Raw genomic sequence first — 25,036 nt, forward strand, 5'->3', positions numbered from 1 at the left:
TGACTGGCCACAGCTGGTCCAGCATCAGGTTTATTTTTATCCCCATTTCCTGAATGAAACTGGATAATTCATGTGAATTTTACATTTTATCATCTGCTTCAACCCAGAACCGGTTCTATCTTGTGTGTCACCCTCTCCTCTTTGGTTCTATGTCACCTCCAATTACTTTAATCCAGTCGGAGAACTTTAACCTCTCAAAGCTGAGAGCAGGAAGTCAGGCAGGAACAGGTGGCAGCCTCCTCCTCCTCCTCCTTCTCCTCCTCACAGTTGGTAACTCGGCCTCTTTCAGTTCTGACTGGCTGCTTTTTGTCCCTCTCTGTGGTGGGCTAACAGAACCGAGGACCGGGCCAGGCGGTGGGAGGAGGACAGGCAGGAAGAAGAAGAAGAACTGGGGAACAGTCGAGGATCCGTTGAGAAATAATGGGAGCTTCTTATGGAAAGAAGGTCAGTGGTTCCCTGTTTTTTCTTTCTGATCACAGATTTATCAGAACTCCTGACAGGGTCTCAGTCCAATGCAGCGGCTCATCTTCAAACAGAACCTGCAAATATTTACTGGATCAGGTTCTGAAAGTTTTTCTTTTAAGGAACTAAACCTGAAATATGACAGTTTACAGATCACTGGTTAGATAAATAAGAACAGACAGGAACCAGACAGATTGTTACATTAACTCAGTTGGTTCTGAGCAAGTGAGCCTGATGATGGCAGGTTCTGTTAAGTCATGGAAATAATTAGCTAACAGAAAACAGAATCCAGCTAAACATCTTCATGTTCCCACTTCCTTAGTTTGTAAAAACATCATCGAAAAGACCTTTGGTTCTAAGTTCTACTTTATGGTTCTTCTAAGTTCTTGGTCCTGAATCATTTTGTTCTGCATTTTATGGTTCGAAATAATTTAGTTTGCTCTCATTTGGTTGTGAATTCTTTGGTTCTGAGTATTTTCTTTTAAAGATGTTTGGTTCTAAGCTATTATGTGCTGGTTCCGGTAGTTGTTGTTCTGTTCTCATAATTTATGGAAACCCTAGAACCCACAGTGAACTGGTGGAAGCAGGCAAATATCAGAATATTTTAATATTCCGATATTTAATATTTTAATATTATAAACAGCTGATGTGTTCCTCAACCTGACGTTCCACATAAACAGCTGATGTTTTCCTTCAACCTGACGTTCCACATAAACAGCTGATGTTTTCCTCAAACTGACGTTCCACATAAACAGCTGATGTGTTCCTCAACCTGATGTTCCACATAAACAGCTGATGTTTTCCTTCAACCTGACGTTCCACATAAACAGCTGATGTTTTCCTTAACCTGACATTCCACATAAACAGCTGATGTTTTCCTCAACCTGACGTTCCACATAAACAGCTGATGTTTTCCTCAACCTGACGTTCCACATAAACAGCTGATGTTTTCCTCAACCTGACGTTCCAAATAAACAGCTGATGTTTTCCTTCAACCTGACGTTCCACATAAACAGCTGATGTTTTCCTTCAACCTGACGTACCACATAAACAGCTGATGTTTTCCTTCAACCTGACGTTCCACATAAACAGCTGATGTTTTCCTCAACCTGACGTTCCACATAAACAGCTGATGTTTTCCTCAACCTGACGTTCCACATAAACAGCTGATGTTTTCCTTCAACCTGACGTTCCACATAAACAGCTGATGTGTTCCTCAACCTGACGTTCCACATAAACAGCTGATGTTTTCCTTCAACCTGACGTTCCACATAAACAGCTGATGTTTTCCTTAACCTGACGTTCCACATAAACAGCTGATGTTTTCTTAACCTGACGTTCCCCATAAACAGCTGATGTTTTCTTAACCTGACGTTCCACATAAACAGCTGATGTTTTCATAACCTGACGTTCCACATAAACAGCTGATGTGTTCCTTAACCTGACATTCCACATAAACAGCTGATGTTTTCTTAACCTGACGTTCCACATAAACAGCTGATGTTTTCCTTCAACCTGACGTTCCACATAAACAGCTGATGTTTTCCTTAACTTGACGTTCCACATAAACAGCTGATGTTTTCCTTCAACCTGACGTTCCACATAAACAGCTGATGTGTTCCTCAACCTGACGTTCCACATAAACAGCTGATGTTTTCCTCAACCTGACGTTCCACATAAACAGCTGATGTTTTCCTTCAACCTGACGTTCCACATAAACAGCTGATGTGTTCCTTCAACCTGACGTTCCACATAAACAGCTGATGTTTTCCTTCAACCTGACGTTCCACATAAACAGCTGATGTGTTCCTCAACCTGACGTTCCACATAAACAGCTGATGTTTTCCTTCAACCTGACGTTCCACATAAACAGCTGATGTTTTCCTTCAACCTGACGTTCCACATAAACAGCTGATGTGTTCCTCAACCTGACGTTCCACATAAACAGCTGATGTTTTCCTTAACCTGACGTTCCACATAAACAGCTGATGTGTTCCTCAACCTGACGTTCCACATAAACAGCTGATGTGTTCCTCAACCTGACGTTCCACATAAACAGCTGATGTTTTCCTTCAACCTGACGTTCCACATAAACAGCTGATGTTTTCCTTCAACCTGACGTTCCACATAAACAGCTGATGTTTTCCTCAACCTGACGTTCCACATAAACAGCTGATGTTTTCCTCAACCTGACGTTCCACATAAACAGCTGATGTTTTCCTTCAACCTGACGTTCCACATAAACAGCTGATGTGTTCCTCAACCTGACGTTCCACATAAACAGCTGATGTTTTCCTTCAACCTGACGTTCCACATAAACAGCTGATGTTTTCCTTAACCTGACGTTCCACATAAACAGCTGATGTTTTCTTAACCTGACGTTCCCCATAAACAGCTGATGTTTTCTTAACCTGACGTTCCACATAAACAGCTGATGTTTTCATAACCTGACGTTCCACATAAACAGCTGATGTTTTCTTAACCTGACATTCCACATAAACAGCTGATGTTTTCTTAACCTGACGTTCCACATAAACAGCTGATGTTTTCCTTCAACCTGACGTTCCACATAAACAGCTGATGTTTTCCTTCAACCTGACGTTCCACATAAACAGCTGATGTTTTCCTTAACTTGACGTTCCACATAAACAGCTGATGTTTTCCTTCAACCTGACGTTCCACATAAACAGCTGATGTGTTCCTCAACCTGACGTTCCACATAAACAGCTGATGTTTTCCTCAACCTGACGTTCCACATAAACAGCTGATGTTTTCCTTCAACCTGACGTTCCACATAAACAGCTGATGTGTTCCTCAACCTGACGTTCCACATAAACAGCTGATGTGTTCCTCAACCTGACATTCCACATAAACAGCTGATGTGTTCCTCAACCTGACGTTCCACATAAACAGCTGATGTTTTCCTCAACCTGACGTTCCACATAAACAGCTGATGTTTTCCTTCAACCTGACATTCCACATAAACAGCTGATGTTTTCCTCAACCTGACGTTCCACATAAACAGCTGATGTGTTCCTCAACCTGACGTTCCACATAAACAGCTGATGTTTTCCTTCAACCTGAAGTTCCACATAAACAGCTGATGTTTTCCTTCAACCTGACGTTCCACATAAACAGCTGATGTTTTCCTTCAACCTGACGTTCCACATAAACAGCTGATGTTTTCCTTCAACCTGACGTTCCACATAAACAGCTGATGTGTTCCTCAACCTGACGTTCCACATAAACAGCTGATGTTTTCTTAACCTGACGTTCCACATAAACAGCTGATGTTTTCCTTCAACCTGACGTTCCACATAAACAGCTGATGTGTTCCTCAACCTGACGTTCCACATAAACAGCTGATGTTTTCTCAACCTGACGTTCCACATAAACAGCTGATGTTTTCTTAACCTGACGTTCCACATAAACAGCTGATGTTTTCCTTCAACCTGACGTTCCACATAAACAGCTGATGTGTTCCTCAACCTGAAGTTCCACATAAACAGCTGATGTGTTCCTTCAGCCTGACGTTCCACATAAACAGCTGATGTTTTCCTCAACCTGACGTTCCACATAAACAGCTGATGTGTTCCTCAACCTGACGTTCCACATAAACAGCTGATGTTTTCCTTCAACCTGACGTTCCACAAAAACAGCTGATGTTTTCCTTCAACCTGACGTTCCACATAAACAGCTGATGTTTTCCTTCAACCTGACGTTCCACATAAACAGCTGATGTTTTCCTTAACCTGACGTTCCACATAAACAGCTGATGTTTTCATAACCTGACGTTCCACATAAACAGCTGATGTGTTCCTCAACCTGACATTCCACATAAACAGCTGATGTGTTCCTCAACCTGACGTTCCACATAAACAGCTGATGTTTTCCTTAACCTGACGTTCCACATAAACAGCTGATGTTTTCCTTAACCTGACGTTCCACATAAACAGCTGATGTGTTCCTCAACCTGACGTTCCACATAAACAGCTGATGTTTTCCTTCAACCTGACATTCCACATAAACAGTTGATGTTTTCCTCAACCTGACGTTCCACATACAGCTGATGTGTTCCTCAACCTGACGTTCCACATAAACAGCTGATGTTTTCCTTAACCTGACGTTCCACATAAACAGCTGATGTTTTCTTAACCTGACGTTCCCCATAAACAGCTGATGTTTTCTTAACCTGACGTTCCACATAAACAGCTGATGTTTTCATAACCTGACGTTCCACATAAACAGCTGATGTTTTCTTAACCTGACATTCCACATAAACAGCTGATGTTTTCTTAACCTGACGTTCCACATAAACAGCTGATGTTTTCCTTCAACCTGACGTTCCACATAAACAGCTGATGTTTTCCTCAACTTGACGTTCCACATAAACAGCTGATGTTTTCCTTCAACCTGACGTTGCACATAAACAGCTGATGTGTTCCTCAACCTGACGTTCCACATAAACAGCTGATGTTTTCCTCAACCTGACGTTCCACATAAACAGCTGATGTTTTCCTTCAACCTGACGTTCCACATAAACAACTGATGTGTTCCTGAACCTGACGTTCCACATAAACAGCTGATGTTTTCCTTCAACCTGACGTTCCACAAAAACAGCTGATGTTTTCCTTCAACCTGACGTTCCACATAAACAGCTGATGTTTTCTTTCAACCTGACATTCCACATAAACAGCTGATGTGTTCCTCAACCTGACGTTTCACATAAACAGCTGATGTTTTCCTTCAACCTGACGTTCCACATAAACAACTGATGTTTTCCTTAACCTGACGTTCCACATAAACAGCTGATGTTTTCATAACCTGACGTTCCACATAAACAGCTGATGTTTTCCTCAACCTGACGTTCCACATAAACAGCTGATGTTTTCCTTAACCTGACGTTCCACATAAACAGCTGATGTTTTCATAACCTGACGTTCCACATAAACAGCTGATGTTTTCCTTCAACCTGACGTTCCACATAAACAGCTGATGTTTTCCTTCAACCTGAAGTTCCACATAAACAGCTGATGTTTTCCTCAACCTGACGTTCCACATGAACAGCTGATGTGTTCCTCAACCTGACGTTCCACATAAACAGCTGATGTTTTCCTTCAACCTGACGTTCCACATAAACAGCTGATGTTTTCCTTCAACCTGACGTTCCACATAAACAGCTGATGTTTTCCTTCAACCTGACGTTCCACATAAACAGCTGATGTTTTCCTTCAACCTGACGTTCCACATAAACAGCTGATGTGTTCCTCAACCTGACGTTTCACATAAACAGCTGATGTTTTCCTTCAACCTGACGTTCCACATAAACAGCTGATGTTTTCCTCAACCTGACGTTCCACATAAACAGCTGATGTTTTCCTCAACCTGACGTTCCACATAAACAGCTGATGTGTTCCTTCAACCTGACGTTCCACATAAACAGCTGATGTGTTCCTCAACCTGACGTTCCACATAAACAGCTGATGTTTTCCTTCAACCTGACGTTCCACATAAACAGCTGATGTTTTCCTCAACCTGACGTTCCACATAAACAGCTGATGTTTTCCTCAACCTGACGTTCCACATAAACAGCTGATGTTTTCCTTCAACCTGACGTTCCACATAAACAGCTGATGTGTTCCTCAACCTGACGTTCCACATAAACAGCTGATGTGTTCCTCAACCTGACATTCCACATAAACAGCTGATGTGTTCCTCAACCTGACGTTCCACATAAACAGCTGATGTTTTCCTCAACCTGACGTTCCACATAAACAGCTGATGTTTTCCTTCAACCTGACATTCCACATAAACAGCTGATGTTTTCCTCAACCTGACGTTCCACATAAACAGCTGATGTGTTCCTCAACCTGACGTTCCACATAAACAGCTGATGTTTTCCTTCAACCTGAAGTTCCACATAAACAGCTGATGTTTTCCTTCAACCTGACGTTCCACATAAACAGCTGATGTTTTCCTTCAACCTGACGTTCCACATAAACAGCTGATGTTTTGCTTCAACCTGACGTTCCACATAAACAGCTGATGTGTTCCTCAACCTGACGTTCCACATAAACAGCTGATGTTTTTCTTAACCTGACGTTCCACATAAACAGCTGATGTGTTCCTCAACCTGAAGTTCCACATAAACAGCTGATGTGTTCCTTCAGCCTGACGTTCCACATAAACAGCTGATGTTTTCCTCAACCTGACGTTCCACATAAACAGCTGATGTGTTCCTCAACCTGACGTTCCACATAAACAGCTGATGTTTTCCTTCAACCTGACGTTCCACAAAAACAGCTGATGTTTTCCTTCAACCTGACGTTCCACATAAACAGCTGATGTTTTCCTTCAACCTGACGTTCCACATAAACAGCTGATGTTTTCCTTCAACCTGATGTTCCACATAAACAGCTGATGTTTTTCTTCAACCTGACGTTCCACATAAACAGCTGATGTTTTCCTTCAACCTGACGTTCCACATAAACAGCTGATGTTTTCCTCAACCTGACGTTCCACATAAACAGCTGATGTGTTCTTCAACCTGACATTCCACATAAACAGCTGATGGGTTCCTTCAACCTGACGTTCCACATAAACAGCTGATGTTTTCCTTAACCTGACGTTCCACATAAACAGCTGATGTTTTCATAACCTGACGTTCCACATAAACAGCTGATGTGTTCCTCAACCTGACATTCCACATAAACAGCTGATGTGTTCCTCAACCTGACGTTCCACATAAACAGCTGATGTTTTCCTTAACCTGACGTTCCACATAAACAGCTGATGTTTTCCTTAAGCTGACGTTCCACATAAACAGCTGATGTGTTCCTCAACCTGACGTTCCACATAAACAGCTGATGTTTTCCTTCAACCTGACGTTCCACATAAACAGCTGATGTTTTCCTCAACCTGACGTTCCACATACAGCTGATGTGTTCCTCAACCTGACGTTCCACATAAACAGCTGATGTTTTACTTCAACCTGACGTTCCACATAAACAGCTGATGTTTTCCTTCAACCTGACGTTCCACATAAACAGCTGATGTGTTCCTCAACCTGACGTTCCACATAAACAGCTGATGTTTTCCTTCAACCTGACGTTCCACATAAACAGCTGATGTTTTCCTTCAACCTGACATTCCACATAAACAGCTGATGTTTTCCTTCAACCTGACGTTCCACATAAACAGCTGATGTTTTCCTCAACCTGACGTTCCACATAAACAGCTGATGTGTTCCTCAACCTGACGTTCCACATAAACAGCTGATGTTTTCCTTCAACCTGACGTTCCACATAAACAGCTGATGTTTTCCTTCAACCTGACGTTCCACATAAACAGCTGATGTTTTCCTTCAACCTGACGTTCCACATAAACAGCTGATGTGTTCCTCAACCTGACGTTCCACATAAACAGCTGATGTTTTCCTTCAACCTGACGTTCCACATAAACAGCTGATGTTTTCCTTCAACCTGACGTTCCACATAAACAGCTGATGTTTTCCTTCAACCTGACGTTCCACATAAACAGCTGATGTGTTCCTCAACCTGACGTTTCACATAAACAGCTGATGTTTTCCTTCAACCTGACGTTCCACATAAACAGCTGATGTTTTCCTCAACCTGACGTTCCACATAAACAGCTGATGTTTTCCTCAACCTGACGTTCCACATAAACAGCTGATGTTTTCCTTCAACCTGACGTTCCACATAAACAGCTGATGTGTTCCTCAACCTGACGTTCCACATAAACAGCTGATGTTTTCCTTACACCTGACGTTCCACATAAACAGCTGATGTTCTTCCTTAACCTGACGTTCCACATAAACAGCTGATGTTTTCTTAACCTGACGTTCCACATAAACAGCTGATGTTTTCTTAACCTTACGTTCCACATAAACAGCTGATGTTTTCATAACCTGACGTTCCACATAAACAGCTGATGTTTTCTTAACCTGACATTCCACATAAACAGCTGATGTTTCTTAACCTGACGTTCCACATAAACAGCTGATGTTTTCCTTCAACCTGACGTTCCACATAAACAGCTGATGTTTTCCTTCAACCTGACGTTCCACATAAACAGCTGATGTTTTCCTTCAACCTGACGTTCCACATAAACAGCTGATGTGTTCCTCAACCTGACGTTCCACATAAACAGCTGATGTTTTCCTCAACCTGACGTTCCACATAAACAGCTGATGTTTTCCTTCAACCTGACGTTCCACATAAACAGCTGATGTGTTCCTCAACCTGACGTTCCACATAAACAGCTGATGTGTTCCTCAACCTGACATTCCACATAAACAGCTGATGTGTTCCTCAACCTGACGTTCCACATAAACAGCTGATGTTTTCCTCAACCTGACGTTCCACATAAACAGCTGATGTTTTCCTTCAACCTGACATTCCACATAAACAGCTGATGTTTTCCTCAACCTGACGTTCCACATAAACAGCTGATGTGTTCCTCAACCTGACGTTCCACATAAACAGCTGATGTTTTCCTTCAACCTGAAGTTCCACATAAACAGCTGATGTTTTCCTTCAACCTGACGTTCCACATAAACAGCTGATGTTTTCCTTCAACCTGACGTTCCACATAAACAGCTGATGTGTTCCTCAACCTGACGTTCCACATAAACAGCTGATGTTTTCCTTAACCTGACGTTCCACATAAACAGCTGATGTGTTCCTCAACCTGAAGTTCCACATAAACAGCTGATGTGTTCCTTCAGCCTGACGTTCCACATAAACAGCTGATGTTTTCCTCAACCTGACGTTCCACATAAACAGCTGATGTGTTCCTCAACCTGACGTTCCACATAAACAGCTGATGTTTTCCTTCAACCTGACGTTCCACAAAAACAGCTGATGTTTTCCTTCAACCTGACGTTCCACATAAACAGCTGATGTTTTCCTTCAACCTGACGTTCCACATAAACAGCTGATGTTTTCCTTCAACCTGATGTTCCACATAAACAGCTGATGTTTTTCTTCAACCTGACGTTCCACATAAACAGCTGATGTTTTCCTTCAACCTGACGTTCCACATAAACAGCTGATGTTTTCCTCAACCTGACGTTCCACATAAACAGCTGATGTGTTCTTCAACCTGACATTCCACATAAACAGCTGATGGGTTCCTTCAACCTGACGTTCCACATAAACAGCTGATGTTTTCCTTAACCTGACGTTCCACATAAACAGCTGATGTTTTCATAACCTGACGTTCCACATAAACAGCTGATGTGTTCCTCAACCTGACATTCCACATAAACAGCTGATGTGTTCCTCAACCTGACGTTCCACATAAACAGCTGATGTTTTCCTTCAACCTGACGTTCCACATAAACAGCTGATGTTTTCCTCAACCTGACGTTCCACATAAACAGCTGATGTTTTCCTTCAACCTGACGTTCCACATAAACAGCTGATGTTTTCCTCAACCTGACGTTCCACATACAGCTGATGTGTTCCTCAACCTGACGTTCCACATAAACAGCTGATGTTTTCCTTCAACCTGACGTTCCACATAAACAGCTGATGTTTTCCTTCAACCTGACGTTCCACATAAACAGCTGATGTTTTCCTTCAACCTGACGTTCCACATAAACAGCTGATGTTTTCCTTCAACCTGACGTTCCACATAAACAGCTGATGTGTTCCTCAACCTGACGTTCCACATAAACAGCTGATGTTTTCCTCAACCTGACGTTCCACATAAACAGCTGATGTTTTCCTTCAACCTGACGTTCCACATAAACAGCTGATGTTTTCCTTCAACCTGACATTCCACATAAACAGCTGATGTTTTCCTTCAACCTGACGTTCCACATAAACAGCTGATGTTTTCCTCAACCTGGCGTTCCACATAAACAGCTGATGTGTTCCTCAACCTGAAGTTCCACATAAACAGCTGATGTTTTCCTTCAACCTGACGTTCCACATAAACAGCTGATGTGTTCCTCAACCTGACGTTCCACATAAACAGCTGATGTTTTCCTTCAACCTGACGTTCCACATAAACAGCTGATGTTTTCCTTCAACCTGACGTTCCACAAAAACAGCTGATGTTTTCCTTCAACCTGACGTTCCACATAAACAGCTGATGTTTTCCTTCAACCTGACGTTCCACATAAACAGCTGATGTTTTCCTCAACCTGACGTTCCACATAAACAGCTGATGTGTTCTTCAACCTGACATTCCACATAAACAGCTGATGGGTTCCTTCAACCTGACGTTCCACATAAACAGCTGATGTTTTCCTTAACCTGACGTTCCACATAAACAGCTGATGTTTTCATAACCTGACGTTCCACATAAACAGCTGATGTGTTCCTCAACCTGACATTCCACATAAACAGCTGATGTTTTCCTCAACCTGACGTTCCACATAAACAGCTGATGTGTTCCTCAACCTGACGTTCCACATAAACAGCTGATGTTTTCCTTCAACCTGACGTTCCACATAAACAGCTGATGTTTTCCTTCAACCTGACGTTCCACATAAACAGCTGATGTTTTCCTTCAACCTGACGTTCCACATAAACAGCTGATGTTTTCCTTCAACCTGACGTTCCACATAAACAGCTGATGTGTTCCTCAACCTGACGTTCCACATAAACAGCTGATGTTTTCCTTCAACCTGACGTTCCACATAAACAGCTGATGTTTTCCTTCAACCTGACGTTCCACATAAACAGCTGATGTTTTCCTTCAACCTGACGTTCCACATAAACAGCTGATGTGTTCCTCAACCTGACGTTTCACATAAACAGCTGATGTTTTCCTTCAACCTGACGTTCCACATAAACAGCTGATGTTTTCCTCAACCTGACGTTCCACATAAACAGCTGATGTTTTCCTCAACCTGACGTTCCACATAAACAGCTGATGTTTTCCTTCAACCTGACGTTCCACATAAACAGCTGATGTGTTCCTCAACCTGACGTTTCACATAAACAGCTGATGTTTTCCTTCAACCTGACGTTCCACATAAACAGCTGATGTTTTCCTCAACCTGACGTTCCACATAAACAGCTGATGTTTTCCTCAACCTGACGTTCCACATAAACAGCTGATGTTTTCCTTCAACCTGACGTTCCACATAAACAGCTGATGTGTTCCTCAACCTGACGTTCCACATAAACAGCTGATGTTTTCCTTACACCTGACGTTCCACATAAACAGCTGATGTTTTCCTTAACCTGACGTTCCACATAAACAGCTGATGTTTTCTTAACCTGACGTTCCACATAAACAGCTGATGTTTTCTTAACCTTACGTTCCACATAAACAGCTGATGTTTTCATAACCTGACGTTCCACATAAACAGCTGATGTTTTCTTAACCTGACATTCCACATAAACAGCTGATGTTTCTTAACCTGACGTTCCACATAAACAGCTGATGTTTTCCTTCAACCTGACCTTCCACATAAACAGCTGATGTTTTCCTTCAACCTGACGTTCCACATAAACAGCTGATGTTTTCCTTCAACCTGACGTTCCACATAAACAGCTGATGTGTTCCTCAACCTGACGTTCCACATAAACAGCTGATGTTTTCCTCAACCTGACGTTCCACATAAACAGCTGATGTTTTCCTTCAACCTGACGTTCCACATAAACAGCTGATGTGTTCCTCAACCTGACGTTCCACATAAACAGCTGATGTGTTCCTCAACCTGACATTCCACATAAACAGCTGATGTGTTCCTCAACCTGACGTTCCACATAAACAGCTGATGTTTTCCTCAACCTGACGTTCCACATAAACAGCTGATGTTTTCCTTCAACCTGACATTCCACATAAACAGCTGATGTTTTCCTCAACCTGACGTTCCACATAAACAGCTGATGTGTTCCTCAACCTGACGTTCCACATAAACAGCTGATGTTTTCCTTCAACCTGAAGTTCCACATAAACAGCTGATGTTTTCCTTCAACCTGACGTTCCACATAAACAGCTGATGTTTTCCTTCAACCTGACGTTCCACATAAACAGCTGATGTTTTCCTTCAACCTGACGTTCCACATAAACAGCTGATGTGTTCCTCAACCTGACGTTCCACATAAACAGCTGATGTTTTCCTTAACCTGACGTTCCACATAAACAGCTGATGTGTTCCTCAACCTGAAGTTCCACATAAACAGCTGATGTGTTCCTTCAGCCTGACGTTCCACATAAACAGCTGATGTTTTCCTCAACCTGACGTTCCACATAAACAGCTGATGTGTTCCTCAACCTGACGTTCCACATAAACAGCTGATGTGTTCCTCAACCTGAAGTTCCACATAAACAGCTGATGTTTTCCTTCAACCTGACGTTCCACATAAACAGCTGATGTGTTCCTCAACCTGACGTTCCACATAAACAGCTGATGTTTTCCTTCAACCTGACGTTCCACATAAACAGCTGATGTTTTCCTTCAACCTGACGTTCCACAAAAACAGCTGATGTTTTCCTTCAACCTGACGTTCCACATAAACAGCTGATGTTTTCCTTCAACCTGACGTTCCACATAAACAGCTGATGTTTTCCTCAACCTGACGTTCCACATAAACAGCTGATGTGTTCTTCAACCTGACATTCCACATAAACAGCTGATGGGTTCCTTCAACCTGACGTTCCACATAAACAGCTGATGTTTTCCTTAACCTGACGTTCCACATAAACAGCTGATGTTTTCATAACCTGACGTTCCACATAAACAGCTGATGTGTTCCTCAACCTGACATTCCACATAAACAGCTGATGTGTTCCTCAACCTGACGTTCCACATAAACAGCTGATGTTTTCCTTAACCTGACGTTCCACATAAACAGCTGATGTTTTCCTTAAGCTGACGTTCCACATAAACAGCTGATGTGTTCCTCAACCTGACGTTCCACATAAACAGCTGATGTTTTCCTTCAACCTGACGTTCCACATAAACAGCTGATGTTTTCCTCAACCTGACGTTCCACATACAGCTGATGTGTTCCTCAACCTGACGTTCCACATAAACAGCTGATGTTTTACTTCAACCTGACGTTCCACATAAACAGCTGATGTTTTCCTTCAACCTGACGTTCCACATAAACAGCTGATGTGTTCCTCAACCTGACGTTCCACATAAACAGCTGATGTTTTCCTTCAACCTGACGTTCCACACAAACAGCTGATGTTTTCCTTCAACCTGACATTCCACATAAACAGCTGATGTTTTCCTTCAACCTGACGTTCCACATAAACAGCTGATGTTTTCCTCAACCTGACGTTCCACATAAACAGCTGATGTGTTCCTCAACCTGACGTTCCACATAAACAGCTGATGTTTTCCTTCAACCTGACGTTCCACATAAACAGCTGATGTTTTCCTTCAACCTGACGTTCCACATAAACAGCTGATGTTTTCCTTCAACCTGACGTTCCACATAAACAGCTGATGTTTTCCTTCAACCTGACGTTCCACATAAACAGCTGATGTGTTCCTCAACCTGACGTTTCACATAAACAGCTGATGTTTTCCTTCAACCTGACGTTCCACATAAACAGCTGATGTTTTCCTCAACCTGACGTTCCACATAAACAGCTGATGTTTTCCTCAACCTGACGTTCCACATAAACAGCTGATGTTTTCCTTCAACCTGACGTTCCACATAAACAGCTGATGTGTTCCTCAACCTGACGTTCCACATAAACAGCTGATGTTTTCCTTACACCTGACGTTCCACATAAACAGCTGATGTTTTCCTTAACCTGACGTTCCACATAAACAGCTGATGTTTTCTTAACCTGACGTTCCACATAAACAGCTGATGTTTTCTTAACCTTACGTTCCACATAAACAGCTGATGTTTTCATAACCTGACGTTCCACATAAACAGCTGATGTTTTCTTAACCTGACATTCCACATAAACAGCTGATGTTTCTTAACCTGACGTTCCACATAAACAGCTGATGTTTTCCTTCAACCTGACGTTCCACATAAACAGCTGATGTTTTCCTTCAACCTGACGTTCCACATAAACAGCTGATGTTTTCCTTCAACCTGACGTTCCACATAAACAGCTGATGTGTTCCTCAACCTGACGTTCCACATAAACAGCTGATGTTTTCCTCAACCTGACGTTCCACATAAACAGCTGATGTTTTCCTTCAACCTGACGTTCCACATAAACAGCTGATGTGTTCCTCAACCTGACGTTCCACATAAACAGCTGATGTGTTCCTCAACCTGACATTCCACATAAACAGCTGATGTGTTCCTCAACCTGACGTTCCACATAAACAGCTGATGTTTTCCTCAACCTGACGTTCCACATAAACAGCTGATGTTTTCCTTCAACCTGACATTCCACATAAACAGCTGATGTTTTCCTCAACCTGACGTTCCACATAAACAGCTGATGTGTTCCTCAACCTGACGTTCCACATAAACAGCTGATGTTTTCCTTCAACCTGAAGTTCCACATAAACAGCTGATGTTTTCCTTCAACCTGACGTTCCACATAAACAGCTGATGTTTTCCTTCAACCTGACGTTCCACATAAACAGCTGATGTTTTCCTTCAACCTGACGTTCCACATAAACAGCTGATGTGTTCCTCAACCTGACGTTCCACATAAACAGCTGATGTTTTCCTTAACCTGACGTTCCACATAAACAGCTGATGTGTTCCTCAACCTGAAGTTCCACATAAACAGCTGATGTGTTCCTTCAGCCTGACGTTCCACATAAACAGCTGATGTTTTCCTCAACCTGACGTTCCACATAAACAGCTGATGTGTTCCTCAACCTGACGTTCCACATAAACAGCTGATGTTTTCCTTCAACCTGACGTTCCACAAAAACAGCTGATGTTTTCCTTCAACCTGACGTTCCACATAAACAGCTGATGTTTTCCTTCAACCTGACGTTCCACATAAACAGCTGATGTTTTCCTTCAACCTGATGTTCCACATAAACAGCTGATGTTTTTCTTCAACCTGACGTTCCACATAAACAGCTGATGTTTTCCTTCAACCTGACGTTCCACATAAACAGCTGATGTTTTCCTCAACCTGACGTTCCACATAAACAGCTGATGTGTTCTTCAACCTGACATTCCACATAAACAGCTGATGGGTTCCTTCAACCTGACGTTCCACATAAACAGCTGATGTTTTCCTTAACCTGACGTTCCACATAAACAGCTGATGTTTTCATAACCTGACGTTCCACATAAACAGCTGATGTGTTCCTCAACCTGACATTCCACATAAACAGCTGATGTGTTCCTCAACCTGACGTTCCACATAAACAGCTGATGTTTTCTTAACCTTACGTTCCACATAAACAGCTGATGTTTTCATAACCTGACGTTCCACATAAACAGCTGATGTTTTCTTAACCTGACATTCCACATAAACAGCTGATGTTTCTTAACCTGACTTTCCACATAAACAGCTGATGTTTTCCTTCAACCTGACGTTCCACATAAACAGCTGATGTTTTCCTTCAACCTGACGTTCCACATAAACAGCTGATGTTTTCCTTCAACCTGACGTTCCACATAAACAGCTGATGTGTTCCTCAACCTGACGTTCCACATAAACAGCTGATGTTTTCCTTCAACCTGACGTTCCACATAAACAGCTGATGTGTTCCTCAACCTGACGTTTCACATAAACAGCTGATGTTTTCCTTCAACCTGACGTTCCACATAAACAGCTGATGTTTTCCTCAACCTGACGTTCCACATAAACAGCTGATGTTTTCCTCAACCTGACGTTCCACATAAACAGCTGATGTTTTCCTTCAACCTGACGTTCCACATAAACAGCTGATGTGTTCCTCAACCTGACGTTCCACATAAACAGCTGATGTTTTCCTTACACCTGACGTTCCACATAAACAGCTGATGTTTTCCTTAACCTGACGTTCCACATAAACAGCTGATGTTTTCTTAACCTGACGTTCCACATAAACAGCTGATGTTTTCTTAACCTTACGTTCCACATAAACAGCTGATGTTTTCATAACCTGACGTTCCACATAAACAGCTGATGTTTTCTTAACCTGACATTCCACATAAACAGCTGATGTTTCTTAACCTGACGTTCCACATAAACAGCTGATGTTTTCCTTCAACCTGACGTTCCACATAAACAGCTGATGTTTTCCTTCAACCTGACGTTCCACATAAACAGCTGATGTTTTCCTTCAACCTGACGTTCCACATAAACAGCTGATGTGTTCCTCAACCTGACGTTCCACATAAACAGCTGATGTTTTCCTCAACCTGACGTTCCACATAAACAGCTGATGTTTTCCTTCAACCTGACGTTCCACATAAACAGCTGATGTGTTCCTCAACCTGACGTTCCACATAAACAGCTGATGTGTTCCTCAACCTGACATTCCACATAAACAGCTGATGTGTTCCTCAACCTGACGTTCCACATAAACAGCTGATGTTTTCCTCAACCTGACGTTCCACATAAACAGCTGATGTTTTCCTTCAACCTGACATTCCACATAAACAGCTGATGTTTTCCTCAACCTGACGTTCCACATAAACAGCTGATGTGTTCCTCAACCTGACGTTCCACATAAACAGCTGATGTTTTCCTTCAACCTGACGTTCCACATAAACAGCTGATGTTTTCCTTCAACCTGACGTTCCACATAAACAGCTGATGTTTTCCTTCAACCTGACGTTCCACATAAACAGCTGATGTGTTCCTCAACCTGACGTTCCACATAAACAGCTGATGTTTTCCTTCAACCTGACGTTCCACATAAACAGCTGATGTTTTCCTTCAACCTGACGTTCCACATAAACAGCTGATGTTTTCCTTCAACCTGACGTTCCACATAAACAGCTGATGTGTTCCTCAACCTGACGTTTCACATAAACAGCTGATGTTTTCCTTCAACCTGACGTTCCACATAAACAGCTGATGTTTTCCTCAACCTGACGTTCCACATAAACAGCTGATGTTTTCCTCAACCTGACGTTCCACATAAACAGCTGATGTTTTCCTTCAACCTGACGTTCCACATAAACAGCTGATGTGTTCCTCAACCTGACGTTCCACATAAACAGCTGATGTTTTCCTTACACCTGACGTTCCACATAAACAGCTGATGTTTTCCTTAACCTGACGTTCCACATAAACAGCTGATGTTTTCTTAACCTGACGTTCCACATAAACAGCTGATGTTTTCTTAACCTTACGTTCCACATAAACAGCTGATGTTTTCATAACCTGACGTTCCACATAAACAGCTGATGTTTTCTTAACCTGACATTCCACATAAACAGCTGATGTTTCTTAACCTGACGTTCCACATAAACAGCTGATGTTTTCCTTCAACCTGACGTTCCACATAAACAGCTGATGTTTTCCTTCAACCTGACGTTCCACATAAACAGCTGATGTTTTCCTTCAACCTGACGTTCCACATAAACAGCTGATGTGTTCCTCAACCTGACGTTCCACATAAACAGCTGATGTTTTCCTCAACCTGACGTTCCACATAAACAGCTGATGTTTTCCTTCAACCTGACGTTCCACATAAACAGCTGATGTGTTCCTCAACCTGACGTTCCACATAAACAGCTGATGTGTTCCTCAACCTGACATTCCACATAAAGAGCTGATGTGTTCCTCAACCTGACGTTCCACATAAACAGCTGATGTTTTCCTCAACCTGACGTTCCACATAAACAGCTGATGTTTTCCTTCAACCTGACATTCCACATAAACAGCTGATGTTTTCCTCAACCTGACGTTCCACATAAACAGCTGATGTGTTCCTCAACCTGACGTTCCACATAAACAGCTGATGTTTTCCTTCAACCTGAAGTTCCACATAAACAGCTGATGTTTTCCTTCAACCTGACGTTCCACATAAACAGCTGATGTTTTCCTTCAACCTGACGTTCCACATAAACAGCTGATGTTTTCCTTCAACCTGACGTTCCACATAAACAGCTGATGTGTTCCTCAACCTGACGTTCCACATAAACAGCTGATGTTTTCCTTAACCTGACGTTCCACATAAACAGCTGATGTGTTCCTCAACCTGAAGTTCCACATAAACAGCTGATGTGTTCCTTCAGCCTGACGTTCCACATAAACAGCTGATGTTTTCCTCAACCTGACGTTCCACATAAACAGCTGATGTGTTCCTCAACCTGACGTTCCACATAAACAGCTGATGTTTTCCTTCAACCTGACGTTCCACAAAAACAGCTGATGTTTTCCTTCAACCTGACGTTCCACATAAACAGCTGATGTTTTCCTTCAACCTGACGTTCCACATAAACAGCTGATGTTTTCCTTCAACCTGATGTTCCACATAAACAGCTGATGTTTTTCTTCAACCTGACGTTCCACATAAACAGCTGATGTTTTCCTTCAACCTGACGTTCCACATAAACAGCTGATGTTTTCCTCAACCTGACGTTCCACATAAACAGCTGATGTGTTCTTCAACCTGACATTCCACATAAACAGCTGATGGGTTCCTTCAACCTGACGTTCCACATAAACAGCTGATGTTTTCCTTAACCTGACGTTCCACATAAACAGCTGATGTTTTCATAACCTGACGTTCCACATAAACAGCTGATGTGTTCCTCAACCTGACATTCCACATAAACAGCTGATGTGTTCCTCAACCTGACGTTCCACATAAACAGCTGATGTTTTCCTTCAACCTGACGTTCCACATAAACAGCTGATGTTTTCCTCAACCTGACGTTCCACATAAACAGCTGATGTTTTCCTTCAACCTGACGTTCCACATAAACAGCTGATGTTTTCCTCAACCTGACGTTCCACATACAGCTGACGTGTTCCTCAACCTGACGTTCCACATAAACAGCTGATGTTTTCCTTCAACCTGACGTTCCACATAAACAGCTGATGTGTTCCTCAACCTGACGTTCCACATAAACAGCTGATGTTTTCCTCAACCTGACGTTCCACATAAACAGCTGATGTTTTCCTTCAACCTGACGTTCCACATAAACAGCTGATGTTTTCCTTCAACCTGACATTCCACATAAACAGCTGATGTTTTCCTTCAACCTGACGTTCCACATAAACAGCTGATGTTTTCCTCAACCTGACGTTCCACATAAACAGCTGATGTGTTCCTCAACCTGACGTTCCACATAAACAGCTGATGTTTTCCTTCAACCTGACGTTCCACATAAACAGCTGATGTGTTCCTCAACCTGACGTTCCACATAAACAGCTGATGTTTTCCTTCAACCTGACGTTCCACATAAACAGCTGATGTTTTCCTTCAACCTGACGTTCCACATAAACAGCTGATGTTTTCCTTCAACCTGACGTTCCACATAAACAGCTGATGTTTTCCTTCAACCTGACGTTCCACATAAACAGCTGATGTTTTCCTCAACCTGACGTTTCACATAAACAGCTGATGTTTTTCTTCAACCTGACGTTCCACATAAACAGCTGATGTTTTCCTTAACCTGACGTTCCACATAAACAGCTGATGTTTTCATAACCTGACGTTCCACATAAACAGCTGATGTTTTGCTCAACCTGACGTACCACATAAACAGCTGATGTTTTCCTTCAACCTGACGTTCCACATAAACAGCTGATGTTTTCCTCAACCTGACGTTCCACATAAACAGCTGATGTGTTCCTCAACCTGACGTTCCACATAAACAGCTGATGTTTTCCTTCAACCTGACGTTCCACATAAACAGCTGATGTTTTCCTTCAACCTGACGTTCCACATAAACAGCTGATGTTTTCCTTCAACCTGACGTTCCACATAAACAGCTGATGTTTTCCTTCAACCTGACGTTCCACATAAACAGCTGATGTGTTCCTCAACCTGACGTTCCACATAAACAGCTGATGTTTTACTTAACCTGACGTTCCACATAAACAGCTGATGTGTTCCTCAACCTGACGTTCCAAATAAACAGCTGATGTTTTCCTTCAACCTGACGTTCCACAAAAACAGCTGATGTTTTCCTTCAACCTGACGTTCCACATAAACAGCTGATGTTTTCCTTCAACCTGACGTTCCACATAAACAGCTGATGTTTTCCTTCAACCTGATGTTCCACATAAACAGCTGATGTTTTTCTTCAACCTGACGTTCCACATAAACAGCTGATGTTTTCCTTCAACCTGACGTTCCACATAAACAGCTGATGTTTTCCTCAACCTGACGTTCCACATAAACAGCTGATGTGTTCTTCAACCTGACATTCCACATAAACAGCTGATGGGTTCCTTCAACCTGACGTTCCACATAAACAGCTGATGTTTTCCTTAACCTGACGTTCCACATAAACAGCTGATGTTTTCATAACCTGACGTTCCACATAAACAGCTGATGTGTTCCTCAACCTGACATTCCACATAAACAGCTGATGTGTTCCTCAACCTGACGTTCCACATAAACAGCTGATGTTTTCCTTCAACCTGACGTTCCACATAAACAGCTGATGTTTTCCTCAACCTGACGTTCCACATAAACAGCTGATGTTTTCCTTCAACCTGACGTTCCACATAAACAGCTGATGTTTTCCTCAACCTGACGTTCCACATACAGCTGATGTGTTCCTCAACCTGACGTTCCACATAAACAGCTGATGTTTTCCTTCAACCTGACGTTCCACATAAACAGCTGATGTTTTCCTTCAACCTGACGTTCCACATAAACAGCTGATGTTTTCCTTCAACCTGACGTTCCACATAAACAGCTGATGTTTTCCTTCAACCTGACGTTCCACATAAACAGCTGATGTGTTCCTCAACCTGACGTTCCACATAAACAGCTGATGTTTTCCTCAACCTGACGTTCCACATAAACAGCTGATGTTTTCCTTCAACCTGACGTTCCACATAAACAGCTGATGTTTTCCTTCAACCTGACATTCCACATAAACAGCTGATGTTTTCCTTCAACCTGACGTTCCACATAAACAGCTGATGTTTTCCTCAACCTGACGTTCCACATAAACAGCTGATGTGTTCCTCAACCTGACGTTCCACATAAACAGCTGATGTTTTCCTTCAACCTGACGTTCCACATAAACAGCTGATGTGTTCCTCAACCTGACGTTCCACATAAACAGCTGATGTTTTCCTTCAACCTGACGTTCCACATAAACAGCTGATGTTTTCCTTCAACCTGACGTTCCACAAAAACAGCTGATGTTTTCCTTCAACCTGACGTTCCACATAAACAGCTGATGTTTTCCTTCAACCTGACGTTCCACATAAACAGCTGATGTTTTCCTCAACCTGACGTTTCACATAAACAGCTGATGTTTTTCTTCAACCTGAAGTTCCACATAAACAGCTGATGTTTTCCTTAACCTGACGTTCCACATAAACAGCTGATGTTTTCATAACCTGACGTTCCACATAAACAGCTGATGTGTTCCTCAACCTGACGTACCACATAAACAGCTGATGTTTTCCTTCAACCTGACGTTCCACATAAACAGCTGATGTTTTCCTCAACCTGACGTTCCACATAAACAGCTGATGTGTTCCTCAACCTGACGTTCCACATAAACAGCTGATGTTTTCCTTCAACCTGACGTTCCACATAAACAGCTGATGTTTTCCTTCAACCTGACGTTCCACATAAACAGCTGATGTTTTCCTTCAACCTGACGTTCCACATAAACAGCTGATGTTTTCCTTCAACCTGACGTTCCACATAAACAGCTGATGTGTTCCTCAACCTGACGTTCCACATAAACAGCTGATGTTTTACTTAACCTGACGTTCCACATAAACAGCTGATGTGTTCCTCAACCTGACGTTCCAAATAAACAGCTGATGTGTTCCTCAACCTGACGTTCCACATAAACAGCTGATGTTTTCCTTCAACCTGATGTTCCACATAAACAGCTGATGTTTTCCTTCAACCTGACGTTCCACATAAACAGCTGATGTTTTCCTTCAACCTGACGTTCCACATAAACAGCTGATGTGTTCCTCAACCTGTTTCACATAAACAGCTGATGTTTTCCTTCAACCTGACGTTCCACAGAAACAGCTGATGTTTTCCTTAACCTGACGTTCCACATAAACAGCTGATGTTTTCATAACCTGACGTTCCACATAAACAGCTGATGTTTTCCTCAACCTGACGTTCCACATAAACAGCTGATGTTTTCCTTCAACCTGATGTTCCACATAAACAGCTGGTGTTTCCCTCAACCTGACGTTCCACATAAACAGCTGATGTGTTCCTCAACCTGACGTTTCACATAAACAGCTGATGTTTTCCTTAACCTGACGTTCCACATAAACAGCTGATGTTTTCATAACCTGACGTTCCACATAAACAGCTGATGTTTTCCTCAACCTGACGTACCACATAAACAGCTGATGTTTTCCTTCAACCTGACGTTCCACATAAACAGCTGATGTTTCCCTCAACCTGACGTTCCACATAAACAGCTGATGTGTTCCTCAACCTGACGTTCCACATAAACAGCTGATGTTTTCCTTCAACCTGATGTTCCACATAAACAGCTGATGTTTTCCTTCAACCTGACGTTCCACATAAACAGCTGATGTTTTCCTTCAACCTGACGTTCCACATAAACAGCTGATGTTTTCCTTCAACCTGACGTTCCACATAAACAGCTGATGTGTTCCTCAACCTGACGTTCCACATAAACAGCTGATGTTTTCATTCAACCTGACGTTCCACATAAACAGCTGATGTTTTCATTCAACCTGACGTTCCACATAAACAGCTGATGTTTTCATAACCTGACGTTCCACATAAACAGCTGATGTGTTCCTCAACCTGACGTTTCACATAAACAGCTGATGTTTTCCTTAACCTGACGTTCCACATAAACAGCTGATGTGTTCCTCAACCTGACGTTCCACATAAACAGCTGATGTTTTCCTTCAACCTGATGTTCCACATAAACAGCTGATGTTTTCCTTCAACCTGACGTTCCACATAAACAGCTGATGTTTTCCTTCAACCTGACGTTCCACATAAACAGCTGATGTTTTCCTTCAACCTGACGTTCCACATAAACAGCTGATGTGTTCCTCAACCTGACGTTCCACATAAACAGCTGATGTTTTCATTCAACCTGACGTTCCACATAAACAGCTGATGTTTTCATTCAACCTGACGTTCCACATAAACAGCTGATGTTTTCATAACCTGACGTTCCACATAAACAGCTGATGTTTTCCTCAACCTGACGTTCCACATAAACAGCTGATGTTTTCCTTCAACCTGACGTTCCACATAAACAGCTGATGTTTTCCTTCAACCTGACGTTCCACATAAACAGCTGATGTTTTCCTTCAACCTGACGTTCCACATAAACAGCTGATGTGTTCCTCAACCTGACGTTCCACATAAACAGCTGATGTTTTCCTTAACCTGACGTTCCACATAAACAGCTGATGTGTTCCTCAACCTGAAGTTCCACATAAACAGCTGATGTGTTCCTTCAGCCTGACGTTCCACATAAACAGCTGATGTTTTCCTCAACCTGACGTTCCACATAAACAGCTGATGTGTTCCTCAACCTGACGTTCCACATAAACAGCTGATGTTTTCCTTCAACCTGACGTTCCACAAAAACAGGTGATGTTTTCCTTCAACCTGACGTTCCACATAAACAGCTGATGTTTTCCTTCAACCTGACGTTCCACATAAACAGCTGATGTTTTCCTTCAACCTGACGTTCCACATAAACAGCTGATGTGTTCTTCAACCTGACGTTCCACATAAACAGCTGATGTGTTCCTTCAACCTGACGTTCCACAAAAACAGGTGATGTTTTCCTTCAACCTGATGTTCCACATAAACAGCTGATGTTTTTCTTCAACCTGACGTTCCACATAAACAGCTGATGTTTTCCTTCAACCTGACGTTCCACATAAACAGCTGATGTGTTCTTCAACCTGACATTCCACATAAACAGCTGATGGGTTCCTTCAACCTGACGTTCCACATAAACAGCTGATGTGTTCCTCAACCTGACATTCCACATAAACAGCTGATGTGTTCCTCAACCTGACGTTCCACATAAACAGCTGATGTTTTCCTTAACCTGACGTTCCACATAAACAGCTGATGTTTTCCTTAACCTGACGTTCCACATAAACAGCTGATGTGTTCCTCAACCTGACGTTCCACATAAACAGCTGATGTTTTCCTTCAACCTGACGTTCCACATAAACAGCTGATGTTTTCCTCAACCTGACGTTCCACATACAGCTGATGTGTTCCTCAACCTGACGTTCCACATAAACAGCTGATGTTTTACTTCAACCTGACGTTCCACATAAACAGCTGATGTTTTCCTTCAACCTGACGTTCCACATAAACAGCTGATGTTTTCCTTCAACCTGACGTTCCACATAAACAGCTGATGTTTTCCTTCAACCTGACGTTCCACATAAACAGCTGATGTGTTCCTCAACCTGACGTTCCACATAAACAGCTGATGTTTTCCTCAACCTGACGTTCCACATAAACAGCTGATGTTTTCCTTCAACCTGACGTTCCACATAAACAGCTGATGTTTTC

At 42.4% G+C, this 25,036-nt stretch overlaps 1 protein-coding gene across 1 annotated transcript in view; it reads left to right on the forward strand.

Moving 5' to 3' along the window:
• Positions 1–329: 329 nt before the first annotated feature.
• The window catches only part of LOC306757819 (protein FAM107B), a 45,317-nt gene continuing 20,610 nt past the window's right edge, over positions 330–25,036 (forward strand). Inside the window, exon 1 of the mRNA XM_079242965.1 lies at positions 330–444. Within this exon, the coding sequence (XP_079099091.1) occupies positions 421–444 (24 nt within the window). The 5' untranslated portion in view covers positions 330–420. The remainder of the gene's footprint in view (positions 445–25,036) is intronic.

Source organism: Telmatherina bonti (genome assembly GCF_933228915.1).
Source record: "Telmatherina bonti genome assembly, chromosome: 6".
NCBI classification, from domain to species: domain Eukaryota; kingdom Metazoa; phylum Chordata; class Actinopteri; order Atheriniformes; family Telmatherinidae; genus Telmatherina; species Telmatherina bonti.